We start from the raw sequence: 27,705 nt of genomic DNA, 5'->3' as shown, positions 1-27,705 counted from the left end.
GCTTCTCCCAAAGAACTCTGGGAGCTATAGTTAAGGGTGCTAAGCAATATTAGGAGGCCCCTGTTCCCCTCACAGACCTACAATTTCCAGAGTGGCTTAACAATCAACCCCTCCCCCAAAATATAGTCCAGCCCCCCCACAAGGTCTGAGGGACAGTGGACAGGCCCCCTGCTGAAAAAGTTTGCTGACTCCTGCTGTAATCTCTGCACCATTCAAAAACTACAGCTCTCATAATTTCCCGGGGGAATCAATACAGTGGTACCCCGCAAGACGAATGCCTCGGAAGACGAAAAACTCGCTAGACAAAAGGGTTTTTCGTTTTCTGAGGTGCTTCGCAAGACGGATTTTCCTAAGGGCTTGCTTCACTAGATGAAACAGCCCTGCCTCTCGTGTCATGTCAACGGTCACTGCACGCACGCACGCTCGCTTCCCCGCTCCTCTGGCCCCCTCCCACCTTTCGACTGATGGCCGACCTTCCGGCTGCCTCGCGCCTCTGCCCACCGCCCTCGCGCGCTTCTCTGAGAGAGCCGTTGCCGCCAGCAGCCAGCGTTGCAGCCAGAGTTGCGCTCCTGAGCCCCGCCGCCCTCCAGCAGCCACGTTGCGCGGTGGCCACAAGGCGCGGGTGAATCCGAGGTACCGGCTGCGGCAGCTGCCCTGCTTCTCCCCACCCCTCCCCGCCGTTGTTAGTGTTTAACTGCAGTGGTGCTTCGCAAGACGAAAAAACTCGCTCAACGAAAAAACTCGCGGAACGAATTAATTTAGTCTTGCGAGGCACCACTGTAACTGTTCAGCATGGCGTCCTAGTGCTTTCAATGTATTGTATGAATGTGGCCTAAAGCTGGCATCTTCATTTATTATTAATTTCATAAAAATTTATACACCACTTGATTGTAAAACATTAATAAATTCAAAGCAGTTTAATCCCACTTAGCTAGGAACAAACCCCATTGAATTCAAGAGGATTTACTTGGGACAGTGCCAGATTTATAAGCTAAACAAGCTATAGCTTAGGGCCCCACTCTCTTGGGGGTCTCCAAAAAATTTAAAGGGGGGGGGACTGGATGTACTTTGATAAAATACATGTTTTGTTATGTATAAATGGCTTTAGATACCTATTAGGTCCATAAATGGCCATAGAGTGGACGCTCGGGTTTCGAACATGATCCGTGTGGGATGCACATTCGCAACCCACAGCAGCGCGCAGGTTGCGATTCGGCGCTTCTGTGCATGTGCAAAGAACTATTTAGTGCTTCTGCGCATCTGCGACTGCCGAAACCCAGAAGTAGCCCATTCCGGTACTTCCGGGTTTCGGCGGTCTGTAACCCAAAAAAATGCAACCTGAAGCGTCTGTAACCCAAAGTATGACTGTATAGCATATATTCAAAATAAAAACCAGCGACAACTTGTTGTTGACAAAGGGCAGCTGGACATATTAAGGGCCCCATTACCTTCAGAAGCTTAGGGCTTCATCAAACCTAAATCCGGTCCTGACTTCTGAGTAGACATGGTTAGGATTGCAATTTAATCAAGATCCTGATTCCTGTTTGCAAGTCATTTAGGTGACAAGATCACAGTGTCGATGAGGGAGCAGATCTCCACATCTCCGTGCAGAAAGTCCTAGTGACAGGGTGCAGCCACCTCTCACGCCATACATAAAGTACTCAATAAAACTGCTCTGGGGCCAGGATTCTTTGGGATGCTGAGAATTTAGGGGTGCTTTTTAAAACAAGGACAGTTGTTGTTTTCACATATAACCTGCTGCCGCCCCCCCCCCCCCCATGTCAGAAACAGGAAATTGTTGTGGTTACTACAGGGGAACCGTCCATGGCTTCATTTGTACCTGGAAGAGTAATATTCTTCCTCCAGCTCATATAAGTCTATGGAGATCTCATCACGCAGGGCAGTAAGCTTCTTGTCGCATTCCTCCTGAAGGCTGCGCAACTGCTGGTTCCGCTGCTTGATGGCTTCGTTGACGGAATTGAAGTCATTGAGGATCAGGAACTGTTTTAGGTCAGAGACAAGCTTCATAAGAGACTCGCCAGCCCGAACAATATTTGCAGCTCTGACATGCATCTCATAGTTGTCCTGCTTGCCTTGGGTTGCCCGAGAAACTTGAGTTTCTTCCTCAATCTTTGCAGTTTTGATTATCTCTGTGAAGTTATCCATGACAGACTTGATGTCATCTTTCAACCTCTTGTTGTAGGACTGAAGGAGGGTTTCCTTGCTCTGGGGGAGCACGTGCTGCTGCGACATTGTGGGGGCAAGAAAGGTCAGAAAGAGTTACAACTTACTCAATACATGTAATCCTCTTGCAGCCAGGCGGCCATTTTTTCTTTTTCTCTTGCGAACGATTCGTCCTTCATTGGCTACGTCCAACCAATGGGGCGGGGAAAACGTTTTGTTTGGGTACTGTTTGATGTTTTGTTCATTGTTTATGACGACTTTTGTTACGTTTTGTAGTTATGTATCTTTTTATATGTTGTCAGCCTCCTTGAACATGGTTTTACCTTTGGAAGGGCAGCATACATATAAAATTATTGCTTGATTGTAATAAATTTAAACACAGTCCCACCTGGATTGGAAAATATTATTTCGTTCCAGCATTGCAGAGGCTGCTCTTGTCACAAATCCCCTGTTATCAAACTGTTGTAATTTAGCATTTTCATGCTTGATCTTGACGTTCCTGTGTTTGAAAATTGCCATTTTAAGGTCAGTAGCAGAAGTGTCCTGAAAGCTTGAAGTTTTCTCCCAGGGGTTTCTGAATAGCTACCCCTTCTGATGTCAGGTTTTGTATCCATTTATTGCTACTGACTTTAAAGTGGCTGTTTTTGAACAAAGAATCTTCTAAGGCAGACTCCAGCATTAAGTTACAGTACTTAACAAGCTATAAATTTATTGAAGTTGCAATAGAATACAACAGAAGAGACAGAACATGCAACTTATGTACATTTAACTTGTGTGCATTCAAGCTTTAAAAACTTAGCAAATAAAAAAATGAGAGGGCAGAAAGGATTTAGGTGTCTGAGCGGGAAAAGACTGACAGTCCCACACTCCTTTGAACCCAACGTGTTTTGACCATACATGACTTAGGCTTCAAATACTGGAATAAAACCCAATTGAAAGCTGAGTGTCTCCTTGTATGTGATGAAACACCCTGGCCACGTTAAGTTGGCTACACCATTGGCAAAAGAAGCTAAACCCCCGAAATGCAGTACAGCAGTGCTTGATGCTTGGGGACTTCAGATGGGAAAGGGAGGGACATCCCCAGACACATCCAACGACCAACAGTGGACACCTGCTGAAAGCTGTGATTGGTTGTGGCTCTGGGATACATGGAAGATGTACCCCCATAATCTGCATTGCACATATAAAAATTGTGAATCAGCACTGAGGCATCCACGGAAGCTGATATCAAAATGTCATAGTCATGTATTAATTAAAAGCTAATCATAAAAACAATCAGACAGCAGGAAGTACTGCTGTCAACAACTATTATCTGGGATGATCAGGTATTCAGGTATTGGAAGATTTTGCTCAGGCTGTTCCTTTGCTATTAACTGCTAGAAACTGGGGTGAATAACAGGGGGTGAATCATTCATTTAATGGTGTTGTGGCTTCCTTGGCAATCTTGCTCAATAAAAAATTGCTGGCTGGTCTAATGTGTTGAAACGGCACCTTCAATATTAAAAGAAGAAACTACCATATATTCACATTGTATGGGTAATTGCGCCACAAAAAGCAAGTAGCGTCCTGTATTTAGACACTGAATACCTAAGCATCTGATCTGGACCTTCAAACCGTGCAAACTAGAAGCAATTTACTGGCCAATGCTGGACTAGCCAGACTGACCTTATCCTTTACTCCAGCCATACATATACATTAGCTTCAGAGGGAGGATGTCCTAGTTAGGTTAAACACTGGCATATTAAACACCCTCAGAAATAACTATTTCACATTCAATGCCAGTTAAATATGCGAAAAGAAAACTACATTAGGCAGTCAGCCCCCAAAATCTACATGTTAAAATGGGAAGGTAATTTCATTTCAAGCTCTGCCTCACCGTTTCCAGTTGCACTGAGCAGGAGATGCCAGCATGAAATGCTTCTTTTCAATGCAAGGAGTCCCTTCCAACTTTTTTTTTTAAAGTTTGATGTTTTATCATGTTTTTAATATTTTTTGGGGAGCTGCCAAAAGTGGACGGGGAAACACAGCCAGATGGGTGGGGTAGAAATAATTATTAATATTATTATTGCTACTACAATTCTTCTTTTTTTGCTTTTTAATGCTTTATTGAGATTAAAAAGAAGTATGGTAACAAAGAAAAGGATTAATCAGAAAAAAGGAAAAGAAAACAATATTTGTTACCTTACACCACAGTACGTTTTTCTTGAGTCTCTAACGACTTCCCGCCACCTCATAATGTATTTACCACTTACTCTATCTAGCGCACTATTAATTTCCATTTTCTTAATTTTCATCAATATGTTCTCTTATAATTATCCATCACACCACAGAAGTCATTCAAGTCCTGCCACTGACATCATGTCATTACATTAATTCTTAAGGTATTTTTTTTGTACATGCCTCATTTCTTAATAAATGTTTGATCAGTATTACGTCTCAGTTTTTCTCTCATTTTTGCCAACTCAACTGGGTACGCTATTATTACTACAATTCTATTATTCTCGGTCTAAACCCAACAAAGCATTCTGGTAACTCTCCTGGAGCGCTGCTTCTGTATACTTTTATATACTTCTTTTTCACAAGTACTAAAAGAGCCAAAGGCTTGTGTCCCCCAAGGGATTAAACTTTGTTACCAGGTAAGGGCCGGCCCAAGACATTTTGGTGCCTGAAAGGAACCTCAAGAGGGCAACCGCCTCCTCCTCCTCTCTCCTCCAGGGAAGATCCAACTCAGGAACAAGAGGCTGCAGGATGCTGCGCCGCCCGAGGCCGCCGCCTCACCTGGCCTCTCAGGTGCGCCGGCCGAGAGTACAGCGGAACCTCGAGCTGCGCCCTCTAGAGGCAGCAAGCTGCCCCTGCAGCTGCTCGGCCGGGCGTGGGAGAAACCAATTCATCGCAGAGGAGGGGGGGGGAGAGAAGGAAACCAGGCATATTTACACAACGCCGGGCGGCCCTCACTTTATTCTGTTGTTTTAATACCGGGTTTATTTCAACGGGCGGCGGGGGGTAAAAAAAAAAAGGAGGGTCACATTTATGTGCGTGCGTATTTCCTTTCCCGGGTTTACCCCCCCCCCTGCGTTGGGAGGCGTTGGTACGCGCCACGCCTTTCTGAGGCCGGGAGGCGCGCGGGGCGGGCTCTGCGAGCGACGGGGCGGACGGGCCGGGGCTCCGGGCGGAAGCGCGTCGAGGGAGCAGGAGAGCGAGGTCTCGAGAAGCCTGGCCGGCAGCAGGGAGAGAGGGAGAGAGCGAGAGCGAGAGAGCTATGGAGTCCCACCGCTGGCTGCCTCTGGAGGCGAACCCCGAGGTGAGGGAGCCGGGGGCCGGGGAGGAAAGAGGGGGCCACGCACACGTCGAGGTGTATATGCTTATATATATGTGTGTGTATACATATCTATATATATATATACACACACACACACACACACATATATATATATATACACACACACACACATACACACACACACACACACACACATATATATATATATATATACACACACACACACACACATATATATATATAGACACACACACACACACACACACACATATATATATATATATATACACACACACACACACATACATATATATATAGCTAGATAGAGAGAGAGAGATATATATGTAATGCACACAGACTTACATGAATATATACACACACATATTTATTTACATCTACCCTGTTTCCCCGAAAATAAGACCGTGTCTTATATTAATTTTTGCTCCCAAAGATGCGCTAGGTCTTATTTTCAGGGGATGTCTTATTTCTTCCATGAAGAAGAATACGGTACACATTTATTGTTGAACAAAAAAAGAAGAAGGAAATTTATTACATGTATACGGTCCAATGCCTTATGGTAGCTTCAGGGGCCTTATATTCCGGAGTGGCCTTATTATCGGGGGAGGCCTTATATTACAGCGAGAGGCAAAACTGGAAGTAGGTCTTATTTTGGGGGGATGTCTTACTTTTGGGGAAACAGGGTATATATATTTGTACACACACACTATACACACATATATATATCTATGTAACACACAATATATTTATATTAATGCACACACTCACATATTTATTGACATCTGTATATAAGTATATTTGTACACACACGCACATATACGCACATATATGTATCTACGTAACAATATATTTATATTAATGCACACGCATATACGTGCGCACACACACATATTTATTGACATCTGTATATAAGTATATGCACACACATGTACATATATATGTAATAGATATTTATATTAATGCATACACATGTGCATACTCACATATTTATATACATCTATATATTAGTATATTTATGCACACAAGAATAAATATAGGCATGCATGCACATATATATTTATACACACATATATATGCTTGCCCAAACATCTATTAATATACATATATGTATACATGTGCATATATACAATTATATATATATACAGTTTATATACATGTATGCACACATGCACTTGCATGCACACATATATGCATATAGACAAACACCTGCATTTCATATATTTAAGTTTGGGGAAGGAGGGGAAAGTGGTTGGGAGAGAAATGACAAAAAAGGGGGGAAGTTGTTTGTTTACTTGCTTGCTTATTAAACCTATATACCACCTTCCATCTGGCGATCACAGGGTGTTCTACAGTATAGAAACTCAAGATGTATAACGTAAGGATGACAGCATGAAAGATAATGGGGGGGGGGACTGGGATGAGGGGTTTATGCATAGGGGAGCATAGGGGATTTCAGGAAGGTGGGGAATGAGCTAAAGTTTGAGTTTTACTGCTTAGTGACTGACTAGAACTAAACCACATTTTTTTTCTTCCTGTTTTTTTCAGGTCACAAACCAGGTGAGCATGTTTTATTTATTTATTTGTTAAGATAACCATTTGCTTGTTTTATTCTTGGGTTTTGCACCTCTTCTGTTCCCATAACCTTTTGGCTGTGATGTGTATATTCCTTCTTTATTCTGTCTCTGAGTGCATGGATGTGTGTCTGTGTATTGTACACCCACCCACAGGCTCTCACTCATCCGTCAGCTGAGGAGAACACTTGGGCATCTGATGGAGTAAGCTCTGGTCCACGAAAACTTATGCTGCAATAAATCTGTTGGTCTTTCAGGATGCCGCAATACATGTTTGCATTTGTTGCAAGAAATTGACTCGCTGCCTTCCCTGTTTTAAGGCCAGGGAGTTTCCCATTCTCCTTCAAGGCCCTGCACAGTCACCACGAAAAATTATATCCTGGCTGCCTCCTTGCAGCCTACTCATTTCATTAGGGAAAGCATCTCCTTGTGGAGAATTCAAGTTTGGGAGAAAATAAACTCATGAACGTAAAAATGTGTTTTATGGTTTTATAAACAGTGTTTGATAACAGTGTTCATCACTGTTTATCGCACGGTCTCATAATGTTTCTAAGTATAAGTATCCAAATCTTTAATCTTGTTAATCATAATTTGCAATGCTTAGAAACTTGATTCTCAAACGTCACGGTTTCTATTAACACATTGTTTTGATTCTATAACACTTGGTTTGGCTCACCATAGCTTCGTATCTTTTGCATCTTAACATGTCTTAAGCATTAATGGAATGGGGTATCATCTTCCTTTGCTACCCAGGACAGTTGACTATGCAGCTTCTGTATTTTGCCATACCTATCATAGTTCTTGCTCTGTCCTGTATAACTGGTCCTAGGTGACACCACAGGAAGGAAATGCACTTCCTGTATGCATAGGACAGTATCAGTTTTCTAGGAAAGGATAACAATTAAAAGTGATGGAGTTGATGTGGAAGGGTGACCTCCTTTTGAATATGTGTATTAAATATGAGGGGTGACTTTTAAAAGAACAAACATATGTAAGTTACTAGTTAACCCCTTGTTTAGAGGACAGATAACCAGATGTCAAAGAGAACAACAACTACCAGACTTTTAGAAGACATCTGAAGGCAGCCCTGTTTAGGGAAGCTTTTAATGTTTGATGTATTATAGTATTTTAATATTTTTTTGGAAGCCGCCCAGAGTGGCTGGGGAAGCCCAGCCAGATGGGCGGGGTAATAATAATAATAATAATAATAATAATAATAATAATAATAATAATATAATTTATTTATTATTATAAAGGACCATCAAGGCACTTTCTTGTACAAGATTCAGAATACAGAATCTTAATTTATGTTGAATCTGAGCTGGGTATGTGGAGGAAGAGGTTTGTGGTGTTTGTGAAGAATTGCAATCTGATCTTTCGAATGTGACGCATTGGGATTTTGCCGATGTTGCTCAACAGCATCCCTGAGAAGACGAGACAGGTTAATTGCTTATTGCTTGGGTGGTAACGAAATCTTTCACAGCAGATGAGTTTTCTGGCATGCTCAGAAGCTAGTGCATCAGCACATATGGTTCATGAAGGAATTTCCCTTTAGGCCTATGTGACAGATAAGTACTAGTACAGTAACTCTTGCTTAAGCCATCCCTGTAAAATTCAGTAAATGCAGCTCTTACCTTGACCTCCTCACAATCTCTTTTTTTCTGGAGAAGGATTATTCAGCCTTGTAATTACACAGTCGCCTGACCTTATGGCAAGCAAGCAATGCCTCCAAGTAGTGCATATTTTCTCCTGCTTGGCCTACTCTGGAGGGGGAGGTACAGCAATATATTATGGCAGCTGCTGTTTCTTCTCCTCTCCATGCCCACAGTGCTAAGATTCAGGCAGGCAGGAGTGTCAAGCGACAGTTGCCGTGTCACGGCATTCATTTTGCCACCTTTAAACTTTGTGGTGGAAGTCCGCGTCGCGTGAGTGTGAGATGAACTGATTCCATAGCACGGTGCTGGGTTTCCCCAGCTGGGAAAAGTCAGTGCTGGGTTTTGGCAGAGTATATGGAAGACTGAAAGAAGATAAACTTGCAGAGTAAGTGGCACAGAGACCCCGCCCTGAAAAGCCGGCATTGTAAATGCATTATCTGCTAGATAAATGCTGTTTGCGTGGGATCGGATTGAGTTCAGCAGGTTCATTAATGTGGCACACAAGTTAAAGGTCTACCGAATTCCAGTGGCCCGGCTTGTACCATCGGTAACTAGATTTTGACAACCAAGTATAAGTTTTCTATATCTGTGTTCATGCACAGGTGCTGTTTTAATTTCAAGCTCTGCATAATCAGTGGTTTATGCACGCCTTCAGATTTTTGCAACCCTATTTAAGGCCTTTTCCTGGGTGGCATTTGATTAGTGAAGCATTTGAGAATTACCGTATTTTTCGCTGTATAAGATGCACCAGACCACAAGACGCACTAGTTTTTGGAGGAGGAAAACAAGGAAAAAAAAAATTCTGAATCTCAGAAGCCAGAACAGCAAGAGGGATCGCTGCGCAGTGAAAGCAGCAATCCCTCTTGCTGTTCTGGCTTCTGTGATAGCTGCACAGCCTGCATTCGCTCCATAAGACGCGCACACATTTCCCCTTACTTTTTAGGAGGGAAAAAGTGAGTCTTATAGAGCAAAAAATACGGTACATGCTGCAGGTCCCCTAGTGTGCTTTGTGGCAGTAGAAACATCGTGGGTCTGTCTCCATACCTGAGCCTCTTTCATCAATTATTCTGTGTAGTTTATCTCCTCAGTTCTGTTATAACTTAAGTAGGGATCGGAAAAGCAAGTGATGGCTATTACCAAGTTCAGTTAACACATTTTAAAATCCAGTACAGGTCAGGATAAGGATTAAGGGGTTAAGCCAGAGGCTGTGTGGAAAACGTGGGGTCACCTATGTGAACAGTTATTCTCTTGTGCATCTGTATTGATTAGTGTAAGAGAATGTGCAGATGAGTCTCTGAAGATAAAATTGGTTATCCTCAACTGTGATACTTTCTAATTTCTGGAGAGAGCAGTGGTAAATGAAATTAGGAATAGCATAGTTTGAAGGTTGCTTCTTTGCATTACTGGGTGGGTGGAACCCAGAGGCTGTGGAACCCTTGAATTTCTTACGTTGAGTAGAAGATTGCCTTGCCACATCACAAACCGCTTATATAAAAGTCCTCCGAGTTTGAAAAGTTACTTTAAAATGCAGGGATGGGTGGGTGTAGGAATCGCAGTTTGAGAATCACAAGCCACAGGCAGCCTTAAATTTGCAAAACTGATTGCATTGCCGCCTAGATCTCAGCTACACTTAAGTTCCAGAAGCAAAACCATTTTCCCTTGAGCTTTGAAGAATTCGGTTTCTTAATAATACATAACTTAACATTGCTGTTTATTACTACCATCCTCTGTCAGTTGTGCTGTCTATGTTGAACCATACTGAAAGATGCAAAATATGACCTTTCTTTTGGAAAGAATTTTGTTTACAGTACACTGTGTGACGGATATACTTATTGATAAATGCTTAATGTGTATCTCTCTTTTACTAGTTTCTCAAACAGCTAGGGATTCATCCCAGCTGGCAATTTGTGGATGTTTACGGCATGGAACCAGAACTCCTTAGCATGGTGCCAAGACCTGTTTGTGCCATCCTTCTCCTCTTTCCAGTAACAGAAAAGGTAATTCTTATTTATCTTCCCAATGAAGTACTTTAACTTTGGTGTCTTAAAAATGACCTAAAGAAAACAGGCTTTAGGTTAAGAACAGTTTCAGGTTAAGAACGGACCTCCCCCGGGCTCCCCTGGCTTGCGCAGAGCTGCCTGCACCCCGAAGCCCGGGCGTGCTGAGCAGTCGCACCGGGGCTTCGGGTAGCTCTGCGCAAGCCGCGGGAGGGCTCCCCCGGCTTGCGCAAAGCTGCCTGTTATCCCGAAGCCCCGGCGCGCTGAGCAGTCACGCCGGGGCTTCGGGTAGCTGTGCGCAAGCCGCTGGAGGGCTCCCCCGGCGTGCGCAGAGCTGCCTCTTATCCCGAAGCCCCGGGGCGCTGAGCAGTCGCGTCGGGGCTTCGGGTAGCTCTGCGCAAGCCGCGGGAGCCCTCCCGCGGCTTGCGGAGTGTTGCCTGTTCTGGGGGCTGGGGTTGGGGGAAGCTCAAGCTTCCCCCGCCCCAGCCCCGCGCCTGGGGGGGAAATAAATTTTTTTCCGTTTATTTCCCCCCGAAAAAACTAGGTGTGCCTTATGGGACGGTGCGTCCTATAGGGCAAAAAATACGGTAATAATTTTAACAAAGATACATCATCCACATTATCCCCCCCCCCGTTTCCCCCCCCCTCCCCCCCTAGACAGAAACCCACCCTCCCAACTTCCCTCAGCTCCTTTCTCTGGTTTCTCAACACATATTTTTATTTGCATGTTGTAAAATTGTAAAGATCCTCAGTTTGTCTATCTATCTATCACCAATAAAGATTTTGTGAATGTTTATTCAAAACCTGCCAAAGACTTCAGTTCATTTTGTTGTTTCTTCAAATATTTTACAAAAGGTTCCCATTCATCTTTAAAGTCAGTTATCCTTGTCACGTAGTTTGTATGTCAGTTTTGCCAATTCCACATAGTCCATCAGTTTTTCTTGCCACAGTTCTTTCATCGGGATTTCTTTATTCTTCCATCCTTGTGCTATTAAGACTCTTGCCACCATTGTTGCATACATAGAAATATTTTTAAATTTATTTGGCAGGTCTTTCCCCATAATCCCTAACAAAAAAGCTTCAGGTTTTTTCACAACTGTTAAATGAAACATTTTCATTAACTCATTATATATCATTTCCCAGAACATTTTAACTTTACTGCAATCCCACCACATATGATAAAAAGTCCCTTCTTTTTCCTTGCATTTCCAACATAGGTTTGAGCCCGCTTTATACATTTCCCCTAATTGTACTTGTGGTATGTACCATCTATAAATCATTTTCATGTAGTTTTCTTTCAGTAAAGAACAATCTGTAAATTTTAGGTCAATTTTCCATAACCTTTCCCAGTCTTCCAACATAATATTGTGGCCTATGTCGGGCGCCCATTTAATCATAACTGCTTTCACCTCTGTGACTTTGGTCTCCCATTCTAACAAGATACTGTATGCACCTTTCAACAGTTTTACTTTCCCTTCTACCACTTCTTCTTGAAATCTAGATGTTGTATAACTAAAGCCTTTCTTGTTGTCTTCTTTGTATGTTTCATATAATTGTCGATAATGTAACTAACTCTGAAAATGGTCTTTTATTTCTTTTAGTCTCTTAATTTCCATTTCCCATCTTGATCCTTTAACAGATCAGTACAATGGTACCTCTGGTTACGTACTTAATTCATTCTGGAGGTCCGTTCTTAACCTGAAACTGTTCTTAACCTGAAGCGCCACTTTAGCTAATGGGGCCTCCTGCTGCTGCCGCGCCGCCGGAGCACAATTTCTGTTCTCATCCTGAAGCAAAGTTCTTAACCTGAAGCACTATTTCTGGGTTAGCAGAGGTACCACTGTATATGTAAGCCGCTTTCCTTTCTTTCCAAGTGGTTTGAGCAGTGAAGCTTCGTGTGGTGATCCTTTTATTGCAGGAGGAGGATCTGGTCCTCCAGTTTTTCCTGTTTCCCTTGAACCCCTTCCACAATTCCCTTCATCCCTTTTTGTTCTTCTCTTAATTCTCCTACCTCGTCTCTAACTTTTTCCAGTTTCTAATTTATTAACCTTGTCTCCCAGCATCCCAAATTGCTCTTTCAAAACTCTGTTTGAGTTTTCAATATCCTTGCGTACTTGTTCAATCAGTGTTTGATTGGATCGAGTAAATTCCTGCATTGATTGAACCATTTCTTTCCTGAATTCAGAAAGTTGCAGAGCCAGAAGGTCTGTCTGCTCTTTCTCCGCTTTCTCTCCAATCTCTGCTTGTCCACTAGCCCGTCTGCTGGCTGCCGCAGCTGCAGCTGCTCCCCTCCTGGTTGTTACTGTACCCTCCTTGCCCACCATGTCTTATCAGTTGGTTCCCAGTGTTATTTGAGATGTTCAAGGTCACACCTGCTAGCCTAGTTCCCTCCAACCATGAGACTTTCCCCCCTCCCAACTTCCTTACAGTTTCACTTTCCCTCTTATCTGCCTCCTCCCGCCAGACAACAACAAAACTTATAATCATATCACAAAAGGAAGGCACAAACCAAAAGGAAAAAAAGAAATAAAAACTTCCAATATAACAGGGGACATAAAATATACAATTAAAAGGGTATCAAATAAAAAAGACAGAAGAAAGTGAAAAATAATTTAAAAATCAAGAATACAGACGAAAGGAAAAATTGAATCAGTTCAGCTCTAAATGGGTGTCTTTAAGAAACTAAAATGTTCGTTAATTTGTACTTATCTGCTTGTAATTGTCTCAGACTGTATTGGCTTACAATAGTTCCAAAGTTTATGTCTCCATATTATTTCCTGTTTGCAGTGGCGTAGCGTGGGGGGTGCAGGGGGGGCCGGCCGCACCGGGCGCAACATCTGGGGGGGGCGCACTCGCACTCGCAGCTCTCTGCCCCTACCTGGCTCACTCACTCTCTCTCACTGCAGTGCTGGCTGTGCAAATCCGCCGCCCACTGTGGAGGGGAGGGTGCCAGGCATGCGGTGCGGTGCAGAGAGAGAGCGAGGGACTATCTGGGGGAGGGACAGTGCAGCGGGGGGGGGGGGTGCAAATTACTTGCCTTGCCCCGGGTGCTGACAACCCACGCTACGCCACTGCCTGTTTGTAATTCCATGGCAAACTGTCTTATTATTTAATTCAGTAAAGTGCTGGAGATTGAATCAACAGGTCCTTCTTGGCAGGCTCTTTCAGTCACTTGGGGTGTAGAAATTAGTTCGGAAGCTGTTCCAGGCTCTTTCCCACTTTCGGGGGTATCCCCAGATGTGCTAAGAGTTCCCTTCTGGCTTCCTTTATTTCCTTTCTTTACCCCTTCTGCTCCAATTCCTCCAGCTGTCAGTAGATTTTTTTTACTTTATAATCCAACAGATAACTTGATGCAGTTACTGTATATATCCTTTGAATGTAACAATTCAGCTAGTCAGAGTAAAATGTATCCATTCTCCATTGCTGTACAGTGGTACCTCAGGTTAAGTACTTAATTCGTTCCGGAGGTCCATTCTTAACCTGAAACTGTTCTTAACCTGAAGCACCACTTTAGCTAATGGGGCCTCCCTCTGCCGCCGCACCGCCGGAGCACAATCTCTGTTCTCATCCTGAAGCAAAGTTCTTAACCCGAGGTACTATTTCTGGGTTAGCGGAGTCTGTAACCTGAAGCGTATGTAACCTAAAGCGTATGTAACCCGAGTTACCACTGTAGTCAGTCTCTATATCCCATTCACAAAAACGTTCCTTTGCAGAGTTCACCCACAGAAATCGGAAGCTGACTTCCTGTTTTGCTTCCGTTTCGCCAAATCAGTTTTTTAAACCCTAATTTCAATTTTAAATGTTTTATTTGGCCTTTACCTCTAATCGGAAAATCCACTGCTTCTGGTGACGGATCGTAGCTTCGGCAGCAGGCTGCGTTGGTGCCGAGCAAACTCAAGCCTCTTCCCTTTCTCTGTCTTTTTTTGGGGGGTGCACTGAGCTTTAGCACTGCCCTCAAAGCCTTTCTGCCGGCTCTGTGTCACAGACGACACTTAGCACACCACCATTCTCCTCTGCAGCAGACCAGAAGTGAGACTCAAGCTTCTTAAGCCCCAGTTTCTCATAACACTTGTTTAAGGCTTTTTCCGAAGTCAGGATTTGATCCTGTACCCTAAATCTCAGTAGACTAAAATACTCCTAAAGCAGGGACCTACAGCCTGCATGCCCAGTTTGTCTCACCAGGTCATTGTGCCAAAATTGCTCACCTGCCATCATATGTCAGCCCCTGTCAGAGTGACTTATTGGGGAACGAGGGACCTGGAATATGCCCCGTCAGGTGGGAACGATTCCCCACCTCTGTCTTAAAGCTTATGGCAGGCCTGCAAACAGTGATAATGTGGAAAAGGAGGAAATAGTTAACACCTGCAGTTCTTAACTTTTCCCGATAAACCCTTCCTGGGTATGCAGAACATATTTAGCCACACATTTGCAAATGAATCCAAAAAATTAGTAGCAACTGGCCACGTAATCTAAGGGAACCATTTTTTATTTGACTGCCTGAACAATAGAGGGTGTTTCATATAGTTGACCTGGTCACCTGGAAGCCATGGATGTTTACAAGCCTGCATTGATCAAGTTCTCACAGTACATGTCAAACCTCGGTTTTCGAACGTCTCGGCTGCCGAATGTTTCAGAAGCTGAACGCTGAAAACCCAGAAGTGTATACTTCTGTTTTCAGATGTGCCTCAGATGTTGAACGGCTTCTGAGGCACATTTCTCAATTTCCCCCATTCAACTTGCTGACAGCCCTTTGATCCTCAGTTTTCGAATGTTTCAGAAGTCGAACGGACTTCCGGAATGGACTAAATTAAAAACCCAAGGTTCCACTGTACTTTAAACTTCGTTTTTCTCAACCACAGCCTCTTTGGAAAACATAATTCTTCAGGGGAGAAAAACCTGTATATTTAATTTTATTGGCCACCAGTGTAGACACTGTTCATATAGCAAGCAGTTTAGACCAAAACCTGTGCTAACCTGTTGGGCCTCCTATTAACAACTGCAGTGTTGAGTTGCTTAATTGTTTAAATTTAAAAATGTTCAGAACTTCTAGTTCTCTACTAATTGAGAACAGGGTCTTTACTTTTTAAAGTGGCAGGAAGCAGGCATTCTTAGAAGAAAAATAGGCAAATATCTCTTCTAAGGTCATGCTTGTTGCTCAGTGTATATATTTATTTAACAACAAAGTATGTGGTTTTCCGCAAAACAACTGTGTTTGTTGCTATGAAAACCTAAGCTGCTTTAATTTACTAACATTACTTCCTAACCTATTTACCGTGGACCAAGCCGCATTTAATTCAGCAGGGCTTTCCTCTGAGGAGACGTGGCTAGGATCACACTTGAAATACTACTTTTTCCTGGTTTTTGTGACCAGGTTAGCCCAAGGTTTGTTTCAGCATGAGCCAGGCCTTTGCAGCAGTCCAAGTTGTAGTGTATCTCAGTTGCTGAAATCCGGGAAAGGTTTAAATATGTTTGGAAATTTTAAACACCTGTACAATAGGCTTGTTTGTTTGTTTTAGGATATTCTAATGATTTATTTTCCTTGAGTTAGCTTGGTTGGGAGCAAAGGTTAAAACATTTGTCAACTGAAGAGATTGCAGGTAGATTTATAACAGAATGTGCTATATAATAGGCACAACTAGCTGTCATGTGCTTTGAAGATTATTCAACCAATGAAGAACTCAGTATAATAGTGTATAGACTTTAAGCATGAGCTAGCAGATGTGAAAACTGGCAAGGTTTACTTTGCTTCAGTTGACAGTAGTTAGCTTTAGCTTGTGATGTGCTCTTTGTAAAAGAAGATGGTGAATTTGCCATGGTGAAGATGGTGAACTAGCCATGCTAAGAGCATAAATTGATGCATGTTTACTGAGAGTAAAACAGTCAGTTAGACAATCTGTAATGTTTAGAAAGGTCTCCAGATTACTAGTGGCAGTATCTCAAAACAAGAACAAACTTTCTTTTTAGGTTGTATTGCTTCTTTTTGGCAAGGACTGCTTCTGTTATAGAATTATTCTTTTAAAAAACAGAATTGGGAAAAAGCAAATTGCTACGTGTTTTTTATTCTTGCCTTCCAGTATGAAACATTCCGAACGGAAGAGGAAGCAAAAATAAAAGCTGAGGGACAAGAAGTAAAACCATCAGTGTATTTCATGAAGCAAACAATCAGCAACGCCTGTGGAACCATTGGGCTTATTCACGCTATTGCAAACAACAGGGATAAAATTAACTTTGGTAAATACTTCATTTCTACTGTGGTGTCTCTTAATGGTTTGGAGGGTAGGGGGCGCTCTTGAACTGCTTATTGCTTATACTGAACTGCAGAAAACTTAAAAAGTTGGCTGAAATGCTCTTGGAAAACAATTGCCATAATATGAATAGCATAGATTTTTAAGATTAATGTTGTCCTCAGTTCTTAACAGGTACTGTAATTATTTGTGTTGTCACTTCATGTGAAATAAATAAGATGTGATAAGTTCAGCAATGCTTTTTGTCGTAGAGTTCAAAGTAACATATTTTAACATATTTTTAAATTCACGTTACGTTATTTTATTTGTTCTAGAAACTGACTCCTCACTAAAGAAGTTCCTAGATGACTCTATGCCCATGAGTCCTGAAGAGAGGGCCAAATATCTAGAAACTTACGAAGTCAGTATCATTCCTTAATATAAATTTGGGAAACGGGAGTATTTTGCTTTTAGGCCTATGTATGTCAAGCCAGATTGCACGGGCTTTGGGTGGGGCAGTCAATGCAGGGTTTGGGGTTCATTTTCATTAGGGAAGTCTTAAGAACTACATGGGACGCGGGTGGCGCTGTGTGTTAAACCACAGAGCCTAGGGCTCGGTCCCAGCTCCTGCCAACCTAGCAGTTCGAAAGCCCGTCAAAGTGCAAGTAGATAAATAGGTACTGCTCCAGCGGAAAGATAAACAGCGTTTCCGTGCGCTGCTCTGGTTTGCCAGAAGCGGCTTAGTCATGCTGGCCACATGACCCAGAAGCTGTACGCCGGCTCCCTCAGCCAATAAAGCGAGATGAGCGCCGCAACCCCAGAGTCGTCTGCATCTGGACCTAATGGTCAGGGGTCCCTTTACCCTTTACCTAAGAACTACATACATTTGGCTGAATTTTATTATCTCTCTCTCTCTGTGTATATGTGTGTTTTGTGTGTGTGTATACACACATACACTGCCTTTTGTTGCTTGAAAGACAGTATTAATGGAATAAAACGAAAGGCAGCATCATAGAAGCATTCAAATATTTGCACTTGGACTGCTCACACATATGCCTGGGTTCAGAGAGACAACTTCATTAGCCAAAAGCCTCTCAAGGTACACCCCATTCCCACCCAGTCTGGCTGACCACAAGTCCCAGGCTGGAAGATTTGGGAAGAGATGCTCCTTCAAACGGTTTGGTTTGATGCTTTATATATTAATGCTTGCCAACAGCTCGAATTAGTCCTTTAACAGATAAGGTACCTGTGCAGCATCCGTGTGATAATGAGATGTCTCTGATCCAGTCCCTTGCTACTTACAAACAAGGCACCTGTACAACCTTGTTTGATGAAGATAGTTTGGATAGATGTTGGCGTACTAGTGGCATCACAGCCAGCAGGCACAGTTGTGGGCTCTTAATCTGTGTTTTGTTGGTTTTGCTAGGAAACCAACCCCTGTACTCTAGCTGCTGTCTTGCTTGGAGCTCCTCCGTCTCACTATTCTGCAGTAAAGTCAGGGCCACACCAGTCATGCCAACTGGAAAATTCCCCATAGCATTCAAGTATCCCTTCATTTTCATAAGTCTCTTGCGGGCAGACCATCTTAATTTCCCCCCCCAACCCTGGGATGGAGAGGGGGCAATGAGGTTCTCCCACCAACAATCCAGACCTCATTAAAATCTCAGTATCCACCTACACTTCCCCTAAATGCTACTTGGGATCTGAAGGCACATGATTTAATTAAAAAAAGCTGCTGGTATTTGGTTAAAGAGTTCAGAATGGTATTTTAATTTAGACAGTGGAAGGGAACTTAAAAATCTGGGTTTGGCACTTGGATTATTATAAATCACTGCATAATGTAAGATCTTGCCTATAAACTAATTGCCTTTTTATTATTTCAGGCTATCCGTGTCACTCATGAATCCAGTGCCCATGAAGGTCAGACTGAGGTATTGAACTTAATGTGTTTTCCCCCTGCATAAAATTTTGAGTAGGGATCTTTCTGTATGCAGTTTCTAACAAGTTGGGGGGGGGTCTCTCTTTTCTGTAAAAAAAAAAAATCTACTAGGTTGCTAAAAACTGGAAAAAGTGGTATCTATCCTGTAGGGAAGTAGCAAGGGTCCATATGGATGTATGAAATATATAAAGTTACAAATATAATATGTTTCACTGGTATCTGTTATGTTATACTGGCTCATAGTTGTAAAGAGGCAGTGCTTAGGTCGATGTCAGTTCAGCCATTAATTTTCTGAGTAAAAAGCCACTTCTGCCACCAGTATGGTAAGGATAATACTAGTCGTGTTTTATTATATGGGATTTTTTAAAAATGAGGCCTTATATCTGAAGAACCAAATGCTTGGGGAAAGTGCTATATGAATATTAACAGGCAGCTTTTTATTTAATATTGTAGATGCATGGACAATTGTTTTTTTACCATAGGGACATTGTCTTCTTCCTACACTTCCTACCCTCCTCAGTTCACACCAGCGCATACATGATGAGCACATTGTGAGCACGTTTAACGCTAAAAGACATTCTTCTCTAACCTAATCTGATCTGATCCCATGTGGTGAGACAGCTGTGGTTATAGGCTGGTGGCTGGGGTTTTTTTTTTTAAAAAAAGACCCATCTGGTACAATCAATGATAAAATTGGAATGCTTCTATTTTTTAGTTGATTTCAGCAGGATTTAGCCTTGTCTTTAATTCTGGATCGTGTCCATTAGCCATCACGAATGGCAAAGTATCAATAGGTGAAGGTTTAGGCAGGATACATACAATAAAACTGGTGTCCCACCTGTGCGTGCCACCTTCTTCTCCCTGGGCTCTTTGGGATAGGGCTGAGGCAAAAGAAATCCTGAGAGCATTGGCGTGTTCATGTGTTCTCTAGCTCATGATGCGCTGCCTTGCAATAGTTAAGCTTTCCTCATGAGCGTTTGGCTACTAGATGTTGGTCTCCCCTCAGTGGATCCTTTCCAAAACTTTGTGCACCAAAGGCCCACGGACAGGCAAAAAGGAAACTTTAGTATTTTGTATTTAAAGATAACATGTAACATTTAAGTTACAAATAATAAATTATTATTATTATATGTAGCACATTAGGCTATCCAAAGAATGGCTGCATGCTTTGTCTCCTCGTATCATTCATATAGCATAATAACGGAATGAAATAAATTTCAGCGTATGCAGCCAGGTTTACTAAATGCAGCAGAAACCAACAATTTCTGTGTTGATTTTAATTTAGCATTATTTGCCTATGCATTGTGAAAAGATGCAATTAAGCACAAGGCCTGCTTACAGATATGTTTGAGCAATGATGGGGAGGGAAAGGTAAAAATTGTATCTGGCAGGCTGTAGGATAGAGAACAACGTAGTGCTGTTTACTAAACACTGAAATGCTTCAGTTATTCCCCATTTTGGCTTTGCTTGCAACAGGTTTAATGAATCATTACGGTGAAAACCTTGGCAGAGGCGTAGCCATGCTGGTTTTCGTAGCAAAAACAATCGAGGAGCGTTGTGGGCACAGCAAAGACTAACAAATATTAACTGGGCTGGAGCGCCCAAAATCTTACGCTGTAATTATTTGTCAGTCCTTAAAGTGTCACAGGACTTCAGTGTTAGTAGCCTGGCTTGTACATCACATGAAACTAAAACTTGGTTTGGGGTGAATGCACAGGCTCCTGAAGATGAGCTTGCATCTGCCTTGTTCCTCCCTGGTCCTTTGGGCTGCCGTGCCAAGCTAAGGTGTGGCTTGACTTAATGTTTCATTTGACCCGGGCCTGTGGTTTAGCGCTCTCCAGACTAACCACAAGCTGTGTGAACCAGCCACTAACTAAAATGGGCTGGGTGCCTGACCTTGTGAGTTTTTAAGTGGACAGCGGACACGGAGCAATGGATCCAAACTACAAGAAAGAAGATTCCACCTAAACATTAGGAAGAACTTCCTGACAGTAAGAGCTGTTCGACAGTGGAATTTGCTGCCAAGGAGTGTGGTGGAGTCTCCTTCTTTGGACGTCTTTAAGCAGAGGCTTGACAGCCATATGTCAGGAGTGCTCTGATGGTGTTTCCTGCTTGGCAGGGGGTTGGACTCGATGACCCTTGTGGTCTCTTCCAACTCTATGATTCTATGATTCTAAGTTGGGAAAGCCTCGTTTTATTACTGGCTTACACTGTTTGTATTACAAGGGTGTAGAAAGCAAAATTGTGCTGCGTAACCTCTAGGTGGGGATACAATACTAGGTGCTAAAATATGAAATTCTATTTGCCAGATGCCTTTTTCCATTTGCTAAATGGATACAAGTTGCTTTCTGGAGTGGATGTGCATGACTGTAAAATTCAAAGCATATATTTATTGGGCTATATATTCATTGGGCTATATACAGTGGTACCTTGGGTTACATACGCTTCAGGTTACAGACTCCGCTATCCCAGAAATAGTGCTTCAGGATGAGAACAGAAATCGTGCTCTAGCGGCGCAGCGGCAGCAGGAGGCCCCATTAGCTAAAGTGGTGCTTCAGGTTAAGAACAGTTTCAGGTTAAGAACAGACCTCCGGAATGAATTAAGTACTTACCCTGAGGTACCACTGTGCGTGTGTGTGTGTGTGTGTGTGTTTCCCCTAAATTTAGTTAGGAATCATTACAAAAAATCTTGACTAGAAATTGTGACAGAGAGATTACTTGTTGCATTGTATTTCAAATGGGCCTGAGGGATTGCTGTAATAGCCATGCTACAATGACTATTTGTATGCTGGTCCTGAAAATGCTGGATGGGACGCGGGTGGCGCTGTGGGTAAAACCTCAGCGCCTAGGACTTGCCGATCGTCAGGTCGGCGGTTCGAATCCCCGCGGCGGGGTGCGCTCCCGTTGTTCGGTCCCAGCGCCTGCCAACCTAGCAGTTTGAAAGCACCCCCGGGGGCAAGTAGATAAATAGGGACCGCTTACTAGCGGGAAGGTAAACGGCGTTTCTGTGTGCGGCTCTGGCTCGCCAGAGCAGCGATGTCACGCTGGCCACGTGACCCGGAAGTTTCTCCGGACAGCTCTGGCCCCCGGCCTCTTGAGTGAGATGGCCGCACAACCCTAGAGTCTGTCAAGACTGGCCCGTACGGGCAGGGGTATCTTTACCTTTTTACTGAAAAGATATTATGCTAGCATTAAACAGTGATCCACTGGTATGGATGTCTAGAACACATTTAGTGCTGCTGTTAAAATTGCTTCCTAATTTTGGATGGTAGCAGTGCCAATGGTTTTAACTATGCTTGTAGTGAGCTGTGTGATCATATGGTTCCTTCCCCACATTTTCCTGTGCAGCATGAATTCCGCCCAGTTCACATGTAACATTAAGCCGAATCATGAATATATGTGAATTTTAGGCGTGTGGGCACTCACTGTAATAATCACAGCTGCTTTTCTCCACCGCCAATTGCTCTGTTGCCACCCATGGCTGACTTCCAGTTTTCATAGCTGTTGTTTTAGGGGACTGTTTGAACCAGGCCAGTGTTTTGATGGAAGCAAAGAATCTTTAAGGTGCAAATTAATATGTTGTATATCCCTGCTGTGCTCTGTAGGGCTGGGCAATATTTTGGTTTTTAACATTGCGATATATCACCAGCTAAACTTTGTGATATATTGACATATCATGGTGTCTGAAGTAAACATGGAACTGTGTAGAGGCTCAGTCTGGGAAATCTTGAACTGTTATTTCCAAAACACTTCTTCTAACATGACTCTTTTCTGTTGCTTTTGCGCACTCATCTTTTGAAGTTGGGATTCTAGGAGTGCATGGATGCAAAGTTAATCTTCATGGTTTCCTCGTAAAACAAAAAGCCCACAAAAATAGATTGGCATAAGTTCAAAGAACAGCAGGTCCTTTGTTTGTAAGGTGAAATTGCATCGAAAAACTTGTAGTTAGCAGTTTCCTATTTTACAAGGAAAGCTCAGATAATCCATTTCTGCTCTAAATACAGAATTGCACTCTGCATTGTGTATAATGTTCACCTGCTTGCCTGCAGATTAGACTGCATTACGCATCCAAATGGAATATGTGCTATTCTCAGAGGCAAGAACTTCCTAGGTGAACTTTTCCACAGTTTGCTATATTTTTTTGCTTTGGGAATCCCCATAGCTCAGTGGCCTAGCAATTTACTTTGCCTCCAGAAGATGCCAGGTTGAATCCGCAGCATCTGGGAAATAATAATAATAATAATAATAATAATAATAATAATAATAATAAATATTTTTATTTATTATTGACAACTGACAGCTGCTGCCAGTCAGTGTTTTCAGTTCTGAGCTTGATGGGCAAAATGGTCTGATTGGTTCCTTTAAAAAAAAGAAATTGCCTAAAACTTAGGATTTCTAGGAATAACAATTAATTAGTTCATTACCAGAAATATTAAGCAATTCATCATTATTAGTTCTGGTTGATGGGACATACATAAAATGGGTGCTGGTTATGTACACGGAATATGTCTTAAAGTGAAGAGAACAGATTTCTGTGGCAGTTCCCTACAGATAAATTTAATGAATGTGCGTAACTTACGGATGGAGCTTGCTGCTATGAACTTGCCCCCTGCAGGTTCATTCATAGATAAACGAACATCTGAAGAAGGCTATGCATACCTACAAGTGTGCAATACACTGATATACTTGGCCCCACTCACATACAGTGGTACCTCGCAAGACGAATGCCTCGTAAGACGAAAAACTCGCAAGACGAAAGAATTTTTTGAGTTGCTTCGCAAGACGAATTTCCCTATGGGCTTGCTTCGCAAGACGAAAACGTCTTGCGCCTTTTTCTTAAAACCGTCAATGCATTCCTGTGGGAAACCGTCAATGCATTTCCTATGGGAAACCGTGCTTCGCAAGACGAAAAATTCACAAGACGAAAAAACACGCAGAACGAATTAATTTCATCTTGTGAGGCACCACTGTATTCTTTGTGTAATATGCCGTTCACTTCCCCTTTTGCAGGTGGGTCAAAGCCCCCCCCCCAAATAAATCTCTCAAGCAATAAGATGTCTGAGAGACAGAATGTTAACAGGGGGAGCTTTTACCATAATTGTATCCACATACTAGAGAAGGTTGATCTGTTGAATTTCTGCCTGCCACACAGCTGTTAAAGCCACAAGAGCCCCACTCTCCCTTGGTGCCTACCCTAAACCATGCAAATGGACTCAAGTTTCACAAGTTGTAAGCTACTTATGCTACGGTACTGCTTTCATCAATTTATCTGAGACCAGGTACAATATCTTACATAGGTGGTGGTGCAAAAGGAGATGAAAATACACCCACAATTTATAGCAAGCAAGGTTCAGATGCCCATGCTTGGATCAAATCAAGATTAAACTGTTACAAAGCATATTATAAAAGCATTGTTGTAGTTCTTATTTATACCTCATAACAGCATTGCTGTAATTATCAGCGGAGGCCAGATGAACATTCTCTTTCTTTATTTTAACAGAAAGGAATGGACTCTTTGATGTGAATGCCCATTTTAGTATTCATACCAGCAGCACAACCCATGTAAAAGGATCTCTCTCCTTTTCTGCCAGGGGTGCGGAAGCATTTAAGAGCCCCCTCTGCCCACGTTGCTGCTGTGATTGACAATCCCACACAGCAGCAGTTCCCTAAAAACAAGATACTGAGTAATAGCCATGGGCTAGACTGCAGGTTTGTCATATACAACTCTTGCAGACCACCTGCCCCAGCAATGTTGTATGGCTGTATTGGGCTTCGTTCTAGAACTGATGCCAGCTGCGCTGTCTTAACCACAATACCCTGCTGCAACATGGATGATGTACTATAATGCTAGATTTAATTTTTTTTTTTGCTGGGGTTTATTTATGTTTACAAACTGTGGAGAAGGGAGAATAACTTTTTTTTTTGCATGAAATTAAACCTCTGTTAGGAAGAATACAAACTCTGTTGCTACCTTTTGGTTTTCAGTGGACATCGAGTCAGCTACGCTAAAATCATGGATTTTTCTTGGTTATCTTCTTTAGACAGTAGTCTCTTCCATAGCAGAGGAGGTGAAAAGAAAATGGCTTCGGAATGACCCACAAAGTCCATTCTCCAAATGTCTGGAAAAAGTCGTTCCTGGGTCATTTTGAGGCCATTTTCTGGTCTTCTGTTAGGTTTGTGTACTTTTTCTCTAATACTTGTCAATCACAGCTCTGACGGCACTCATTCGAAGGGGAGGAGCAGGTGCATATGTCTGAAAGCAATTGCTTCAAATGGCGGCTGCTTGTTAACTTTTATGTTCTGCACAGGCTAGAAACTTCCTTTTAAAAAGAAAAAGAAACATCTTAGAGTGTGGGGCTCCTGGCAGCCGTGTGTGTGTAGACCAGCCAGCAACACTTTGTACATATTAACCTTGGATTAGTGGAAATTATATCCAGTGAATTGATGGCTAGGGGTTATCTAATAGTATAATTTATGCAGTTTAACTGAAATTTAACATTGGGAAATACATTCCCATTTAAACCCTTAGCTTCCTAATCAGTTTCTGCTACCTTACAGGTATAAAAGCAGTGTGTTGGGTGGATGGCCTTGTCTTCTGTCTTGATGGGACTCTTCATTGCTGATTTCCTTGTTATTCAGAGCAAAGTACACATGCTGTAAAGTTATTTCCTGCCAAGTGTTAACCGAGCTAAGTTATTGCCTTGGCAAAGCTTGTTTTTATTGTGTTTCTAGGCAAGCAATTCACCCACCGGGAAAATGAAGCCGAACCTCCCTTCCCAAATAAGGCTGAGGTGTTCTGGAATGCAGAGCTAAATATGTTATCTAGCTTTGGCATTTCAATTATGAGAAAACTTTGGGCAATTCTTGAGTGATAGGTCTGCATTTTGCAACTCGCCCATCAGGCTGTCAGTGAAACTTTGCCGGTTCCAAAAAGACGAATGCGCAGTGAGCTGCCCATTAGAGTAGCCTTTTAATTTTAGGGCTCCCAAAGGACTTTAAAATGACAATAATTGTCTTTCCTGCATTCCACCATGGATTGCCCAATCCCCCTTGCTGCTGCTAAATTCATTGTATTCCTCTCCGCTTGGCAGGTCGCAGAAGCAATGATTTACACGGCGGAAGGAGGTGTATAGGGATAAGTCTAGTATTCACACTCCCTTTAGCAATAGCTGTAGTATATAATCTTCCAGTACTCAAATTACAGTATTATTATTTTTTAATTGTGCGATTTCTTGACCAGATGGTACTCTCCTTGTTCTTCAACAGCTGTGTGAAAAAAGTTGTGCTAGTGTCAGTAACTCCTGTCGGAGCTGGAATTGACTAGTGGACTCATCCTTTTGAGAGAGGAGGATAAACTTGAACCCTTTACCTTGACAGGCCTATTTTCTACATGCTTTATGGGGAAAGTATTCAAATATATAATCCCATTCCCAGGTGACTTAAATTTGTAGAACACAGGGAAAGCTCTACCGCTTGATCCTGCTTGCTATATAAACTGGCCTTTACTAAACTCGATTTTACTTACTTATTTAAACAATCCATATACTGTTTAACTACAGTGTCTCCAAGCGGAGTGCAAAGATGCAATACAAAAAAATAAAAACCAGTTAAAACTATAAAATTAAACTTCTGTTAAAATACCTGCCGAAATAATAATAATAACAAAAATCTGTAGGTGCCATTAAGTTCAGTAAGGATGGCACCTGTCTGTCCTCAAGTGGAAGGGACTTCTATAAAACTGGGACCACAGTACTGGACAGCCATGGGGGAACCATTAACAGGGACTGCCCCCCAAAGACCTCCGTGATCAGGCAGGGCTATAAGGGATTAGGTGATCCTCAAGGCATCTTCAGGGTCTTGTAAATTAATACAAGAACCTTCCTTGGAACCTGGCCTGGTAGGGTATGGGCTGCCTGTGCAAACCTTTGAGCACCAGAGGTACGTACTGGTGATCATCTGTCCCTATCAGCAGTCTAGCCACAGCTTTTTTCACCTGCTGCGATCAAGTCTTGAGGTTACCAGTGCATGGTTACCTGTGGCCAGATTACCCCTGTCCCAAAAACAGGTTTATTGGCTGCAGCTGGTAAAAAGCATTCCTAGCCCCTGAAGCCACCTTGAGCTTCCAGGGACAAAGATGGATCCAGGAGCACCCCCAAAACTCCCAACCTGTTCTTTCAGAGGGATCGCAGCCCTATCCAGAACAGGTCACTGGTCAGTCTCCAGGACACGGGAACAACCAATTCAGAGGGCCTCTGTCTTCCCAGGGTTCAGGCCTGGCTTCCCTGCCCCCATTTGGATCCCACCTTTTATGATTTTCTCACTTAAAAACAAAAAAAGCAACTGACCCTTGAGCTTCTTTTATCAGGGAGACCAACTCTCACCAAGTGTGCCCCAGGTAGCAGAGTCTGCAGTTTTGCTGTTTGAAGGCTGCTAGTCTGCCTTTCTGGCCCTAGAGTGCCCATCTCATGAAGTGATGAACCACACTAGAGCATTCTTATTTCTCTCCACCACCACCCCATGCCCTACCTACCGCCACATAACAGAATGATGGGAAGATAACAGTCCCACAATAATTTATCACACGGTGATAAAGCCCACAAGAATTTATCACACGGTGCCTGAAATTGCATTGGTAGGTGGTTTAGATGAGCCTTGATGCTATGAAAGATTAAGAGCAGCACTAACACATTTGCCATGAAAAAAAAAAAAGAACAGCACAGCAAACGTTTAGATCATAACAGCTCTTAGATAGCTTCAGTTAAATTTCTGTCCCTTCATATGCATATAACCTGTGTGGGGCAGCTGTGGGGTCAGGTAGCTTCAGCTAATGCAAAATG

At 42.7% G+C, this 27,705-nt stretch overlaps 2 protein-coding genes across 7 annotated transcripts in view; one reads left to right on the top strand and one right to left on the bottom strand.

The window, feature by feature from the left end:
• Positions 1–1,499: 1,499 nt before the first annotated feature.
• Positions 1,500–27,705, bottom strand: part of LOC310675380 (mediator of RNA polymerase II transcription subunit 22) — a 241,906-nt gene continuing 215,700 nt past the window's right edge. The window contains exons 1-2 of one of the 3 annotated variants that reach the window (XM_083435909.1): positions 4,818–5,140; positions 1,500–2,244 (exon numbers count right to left, since the gene is read on the bottom strand). In XM_083435909.1, coding sequence (XP_083292035.1) covers positions 1,831–2,244; positions 4,818–4,841 — 438 coding nt within the window. In that variant the 5' untranslated portion in view covers positions 4,842–5,140 and the 3' untranslated portion in view covers positions 1,500–1,830. Of the gene's footprint in view, positions 2,735–4,817; positions 5,141–27,705 lie in introns of those variants that run through there. The other 2 variants (XM_083435910.1, XM_083435911.1) reach the window with 2 other exon arrangements.
• Positions 5,272–27,705, top strand: part of UCHL3 (ubiquitin C-terminal hydrolase L3) — a 31,311-nt gene continuing 8,877 nt past the window's right edge. For 2 of the 4 annotated variants that reach the window (XM_083435899.1, XM_083435897.1), the window contains exons 1-6: positions 5,332–5,485; positions 7,028–7,039; positions 10,577–10,705; positions 16,780–16,936; positions 17,265–17,350; positions 18,813–18,860. In XM_083435899.1, coding sequence (XP_083292025.1) covers positions 5,444–5,485; positions 7,028–7,039; positions 10,577–10,705; positions 16,780–16,936; positions 17,265–17,350; positions 18,813–18,860 — 474 coding nt within the window. In that variant the 5' untranslated portion in view covers positions 5,332–5,443. Of the gene's footprint in view, positions 5,486–7,027; positions 7,040–10,576; positions 10,706–16,779; positions 16,937–17,264; positions 17,351–18,812; positions 18,861–27,705 lie in introns of all 4 variants that reach the window. The other 2 variants (XM_083435900.1, XM_083435898.1) reach the window with 2 other exon arrangements.

This window comes from Podarcis tiliguerta (genome assembly GCF_965153285.1).
Source record: "Podarcis tiliguerta genome assembly, chromosome: 4".
In the NCBI taxonomy this organism is placed as follows: Eukaryota; Metazoa; Chordata; class Lepidosauria; order Squamata; family Lacertidae; genus Podarcis; species Podarcis tiliguerta.
The sequence above is the reverse complement of the archived record's forward strand: the minus strand, read 5'-3'. Positions and strand labels throughout refer to the sequence as shown.